Source organism: Rhinichthys klamathensis, unplaced genomic scaffold (assembly GCF_029890125.1).
Source record: "Rhinichthys klamathensis goyatoka isolate OS25496 unplaced genomic scaffold, OSU_Roscu_1.1 h1tg000043l_1, whole genome shotgun sequence".
Taxonomy (NCBI): domain Eukaryota; kingdom Metazoa; phylum Chordata; class Actinopteri; order Cypriniformes; family Leuciscidae; genus Rhinichthys; species Rhinichthys klamathensis.
In genome coordinates this window covers 512713-518265 of record NW_026606590.1, presented here as the reverse complement: position 1 = coordinate 518265, position 5553 = coordinate 512713, and the positions used below count along the sequence as shown (strand labels likewise).

At 45.5% G+C, this 5553-nt stretch overlaps 1 protein-coding gene across 1 annotated transcript; it reads right to left on the bottom strand.

Annotated features, from left to right (window-relative positions):
- Positions 1-722: 722 nt before the first annotated feature.
- On the bottom strand, positions 723-4923 carry LOC130082322 (uncharacterized). Its single transcript, XM_056247174.1, has one exon. It carries the CDS (start codon positions 4901-4903, stop codon positions 767-769), a length of 4137 nt encoding a protein of 1378 aa, XP_056103149.1. The 5' UTR covers positions 4904-4923; the 3' UTR covers positions 723-766.
- Between the last annotated feature and the right edge of the window lie 630 nt (positions 4924-5553).

Below are 5553 nucleotides of genomic sequence, written 5' to 3'. Positions count from 1 at the left end.
TCAAAAATGACTAAAGAGCAGCAAACAAAACAAAGACAAATCATGTTGGTGCTACAAATAATCTTTATTTTTAAGAGCGTAGGTGTCTGAAAAACAAGCAGTGACGTGCGGTCTGGGTAGGCAAACTAGGCACTGCCTTCCCTGCCAAAATTCTAAAATAAAAATGTTTATTAAATAATAAACTTGTATTTGTATTTTTACTGTTTATTCTTGTGATTTATATATGCAATATGTGTATTATTCCAATTGTTTAGACGTTCCGATGACAAATGTAGTTGTAGTGACTGTCTTAGCACTAATCAGACACTCGGCAGGGTGAGGGCTAGATCATGTTTTTGACGCGCTATTTGTCCACTTCGGATGAATTTGAAGTCCACAACGTTTAGCGTCTTTGGGTGGTGTTCCCATTTAATGGAAAGATAGTTTACAGAGCTCAGGGTATAGGCAAACGTGAGGGCTAATCTAGCTGTGGCGTGCCAGCGGTAAAAACCGTGTGATCTCCCCGCCACCCTAGCATCCTTTCCCTCGCTACACCTGTGCATTAAATCAGCTGGCGCGCCTGTGCCACCGTGACCTTCGCTACTATAGCATAGGCACACTGCCCTCTAGTGTTGACCACCACCACTACATCAACAAATAGCAAATGGCTCCCACACACCGGCCCCTAATTGGGACAGTGTGCCCAATTAAACTACAAAACAGGGAGTCATTCAAGAAGGTCTTCTTTCTTCTGGATTGGATGTTAACCAGCGTTGGGTCATGACCATTACACAGCTTCTTGCAACAGGAAAAGCTTGGAAATAGGGCGCTCCAACTGCCCTGTCTTAGTCTTCAACTGCACGGCACGTATGAAGCCCTTCTTATCTGGGTAAGTCTTTGTCACTCTTCCCATAATCCATGATCCACGCGGAGCAGTGTGATCCATAATGATTACAATGTCTCCCATTTCAAAACTTCTTCGCGGCCTCGCCCACTTTTGCCGTTCCTGTAACAGCGGCAGGTACTCCCTTATCCACCTTTTCCAGAACAAAGTTGAAAGATACTGAACTTGTCTCCATCGTCTTCTAATGTAAAGATCATTCTCTTGAAAGATTCCAGGGGCAAGAACAGGTTTTCCTTTCAGCAAAAGGATGTGGTTGGGTGTGAGCGCTTCCAAGTCGTTAACATCGTCAGACACCTTGGTTATCGGACGGTCATTCAGAATGGCTTCCACCTCACACAGAATGGTATGGAAGCTTTCATCATCCAAAGACTGTTGCTGCAGAACAGAATACAGAACTCGCTTGACTATCTTAATGAGGCGCTCCCAAACGCCGCCATGATGTGATGCAGCCGGGGTGTTAAAAATCCAATCGATGCCCCTTTTTATGAGAGCACCATGAATCTTGCTGTAATCAATAGCTGCTAAAGCTTCTCTTAACTCTCGCTCTGCACCAACAAAGTTGGTACCATTGTCCGATCTTAAACTGCAGATCTGACCTCTTCGACAAATGAATCTCCTAATAGCATTGACACAAGAATCCGTGGTCAGAGTGTAAGCAACCTCCAAATGCACAGCTCTACTGGCCATACAGGTGAAGATGACCCCATATCTTTTGGCCATAGCACGCCCCCTCTTGACTTCAATGGGTCCGAAATAATCCACCCCGACGTTGGTGAAGGGAGGCAGATCTGGACTTATTCTTTCACTGGGTAAATCAGCCATCTTCTGCTCACTTGGCTGTCCGCGATGCCTTCTACAGACCACACACTCAGATATTATTCTCCGGCAAGCAGAGTTGGCGTTAGTAACCCAATACTTGCGCCGCAAAGTCGAGAGCATATGGTTCCGTCCAGCATGCCCAAGCTGTTGATGTATGGACCGCAGAATAAGACTGGATATATGTTGCCCCTTACAGAGAATCGCAGGATGCTTGAGCTCTTCAGGCAAAGCTGCACGGCCCAGTCTTCCACCTACTCTCAACAAATTGTCACTGAGCACTGGATCTAATTTGTAAATGTTGCTTGTTTTCTTCACAAAAGATGCTCCACTTTTCAACATTGAGATTTCTTCCTGAAATGTTACTTGCTGACTGAAATGTATGATAGCAGCTTCGGCTTTAGAGAGCTCACTCACAGAAAGTGGTTGTTTGCCAATTGCTCCTCTAACCTCTCTCATCCTCTCCTCCAAAGATGAGCCAGTAAGATCTAAAGAAGCCAGAATCAACTTCCTCTCTCTGCTCAGCTCCAAAAGAATAGATTTGAGCCTTAAGTACCAAGCTACAGAGATTTTAAGTTTAGACCAGTCAGAAAAGTAAGTCATGAGCTTAGAGGTCGCATCTTCTGTGTGTGTAATCATATTTACCAGGACGTCCCTTTTTACCTCTGGGTCGTCTGAGGAGATGGGCTGCGGCTCCAAAGGTCTTGGCCAATCCATTTCCGGTCTTTGGAGAAAGTCAGGACCCTCCAACCACCTCTTACAGGCAAGAAAGTTATCCACACTCAGACCCCTGGAGGCTTCATCAGCGGGATTGTTCTTGGAGCTGATATACTTCCACTGACTGAGATTTGTTGCTTCCCGTATTGCAGCCACTCTGTTAGCAACAAAGGTATGAAAGCGTTTTGTTTCATTGTTGATGTATTTCAACACAGTCTGACTGTCTGTCCAGAAGTGTGACTCCTCCAATTGCAGCAACAGCTCCTTCTTCAACATCCTATCGACCTTAACCGCCAACACTGCAGCCGTGAGCTCAAGACGAGGGATAGTTGTCTGTTTTAATGGCGCAACCCTGGCTTTACCCAACATAAAGGCAACATGCACTCGCTCCTCTTGACTCACCAGCCTTAGATATGACACTGTGCCATAACCATAGCTGCTAGCATCAGCAAAATGATGTAGCTGTGCACTGGCAGATCTTCCAAAGCCCTTTGGCTTGATACAGCGGCTCACCTTAAGCTTCGCCACCTTCTCCAAGTCCGACAGCCATCCGGTCCACTGTTGTAAAAGTGTCTGTGGTATGGGCTCATCCCAAGACAAGTTTTTTCGGCACATTTCTTGCAACAGCAACTTTGGCAGCAAGGTCAAAGGAGATAAAAAACCCAATGGGTCATATATGGAACCAACGATTGATAGAATTCCGCGTCTAGTATGTGGCCGTCTTTCCACTGCAGGTTTAAATGTAAAAGTGTCACTTTCAGCACACCAATTCAGTCCAAGTGCCATCTCCATGGGTAGCCGGTCTTGTTCCAGGTGCAGCTGCCTAGTTGTTTTGGATCGCTTTTCTTCAGGAATGGACGACAACACGGCCCGACTGTTACTTGTCCATTTGAGCAGTCGAAACCCTCCCTTTGAGCACAACTCGGTGAGATCCGCAACCAACTTTATAGCCTCCTTCTCTGAAGGCAATGACTTTAGACAGTCATCCACATAAAAGTTGTTGTATATGGTCTCAATCACTTCAGCTTGAAAGTTGTCCTTGTTGTCTGCCGCAGTTCTCCTTAAAGCGTAGCTTGCACAGCTCGGTGACGAGACAGCTCCAAAGATGTGCACCTTCATTCTATGTTCCAGTGGGCTTTGTGTCGTATCTCCCTCTGGCCACCATAGAAAACGAAGGAAATCCACGTGTCTTTTCGACACCCTCACTTGATGAAACATAGCCTGGACATCGGTCATCAGGGCAACACTCTCCTGTCTGAATCTTGTTAAAACGCCAAAAAGTGAATTGGTAAAGTCAGGACCTTGCAACAACTGATAATTCAAGGATGTTCCTTTAAATCCAGCTCCACAGTCAAAAACCACCCTTAGAGACTTCTTTCTTGGGTGATACACCCCATGATGAGGTAGATACCACACATGGCCTTCTGTACAATCCAGCTGGTCTTTAGGCACCACTTCAGCATATCCGCTGTCAATCATCTGTGAGAGAAACGCTGTATACTCCTCCTGATAAGATTTGTTCCTTTCAAACTTTCTTTTTAGACAGTTAACACGCTGTTCCACTATGCACCGGTTATTTGGCATGGTGATGTCATCAGTCTTGAAGGGTAAATCCATGCAGTAATGACCTCCTTGCAAGTGTGTAGACTTCTCAAGGACCTCCATGAACCTCAAGTCTTCCCTTGACATCTCCTGCCTCTCCTCCAATGACTTCTCATTAAAGTCTTGGTTGTACTGATAAACCAACATCTCCTCCAGCCTGGTTATGGATATCCTATTGGCATAGACGGTTGAGCAGCTACTCTTGCAACATCCACTATTGCCTCTCAATGGACCGTTGATGACCCACCCCAATAGGGTCCTCACGGCGTAGGGTCCACCACCTTCGCTGTTAACAATTTCCCAAGGCTCCATCAATTTTGGTGCATTGGTCCCAATCAAGATTTCAACATCTGCATCCAATTCTGGAATTTTAACATCTCTCAAATATTCCCATTTCTCAAGGTCTTGCTGGTTAGGAATGTTGCTCTTTGACACTGGAATTGCGTCCTGTGTGTATACCTCCGGGAGGTCCAAGAACTGGCTGCCACCCAATTTGGACACCTCTAGACCTGGAACAACTTGACTTTCAACAACCTTCTCTTGGCCCATGGTGCGTAGTAGAATGTTGGTCCTTTTACCCTGCAGATTCAACTTCTTCAAAAACCTGTTAGTACAAAATGTTGCTGTACTTCCAGGGTCCAAGAAGGCATATGTTCTGAGCACCTTGTGTCCTTTCTTAGCTTTCACCTGTACAGGAATGATGGAAAGAGTACAATGTTGATCTCCGGCCCCAGTACAACCACATGCCTGCAGCGACACCAGTGCGTTATTTACTTCTACTTCCTGTGTCTTAGTTATCTTGTCCTTATTGTAGATGTGCAAAATAGTTGGATGTTTCAGATTGCATTCATCACAGGTCAGACGACTTCTACACTCTTTACTCATGTGGCCCACTTTCAAGCATCCAAAGCAAATACCCTTTCCTCTCAAGAATTCAATCTTCTCCCTGTGAGGAATTTTGTTCAAGCCTGGACACTTGGGCAACAGATGACACTGCTTACAATAGTGACAGAATTCTAAGCCTGACTCCTTCGAAGCACTGGGCTGGCTTGGCATCGCCGAAATGTTAGTTGCAAAACTGCTTCCTTTGATATTACTCCTGGACACTGGCCTTCTACTACTCACAACCTTCAAAGCGCTGGATTGTGTGTCTGCAATATCACCAAAAAGCGGATGAGACAAGATTTTGACTTGAGTCTCAAGAAAGTTCACCATATCAGGAAAGGTGGCTCGATAGCCTCGTCGCTCTTGTAGCTCACAGGCCATAGATCTCCATCTGTCCCGCAGCCTGTACGGCCATTTCATTATCACATTCTTCATATTTGATGGAATATTCAATTCCTCCATACATTGTATCTCAGTCATAACATTGCAGCAGCCTCGTAGGAAAAGTGCAAATTCTTGCAATGCCTTAACATCCTCAGCCTTTACGATAGGCCATCCGAACACCTTGTCCATGTAGGCGGTTGCTATCTTCTGTTCACTGCCAAAGTGCTCTCTCAGAAGACCTTTTGCTCTTTGATATCCTTGCTGCG

Bases quoted from the DNA above. Each gene is read 5' to 3' on its own strand.
- LOC130082322 (XM_056247174.1), bottom strand. From the start codon at position 4,903: ATGAGTAAAGAGTGTAGAAGTCGTCTGACCTGTGATGAATGCAATCTG.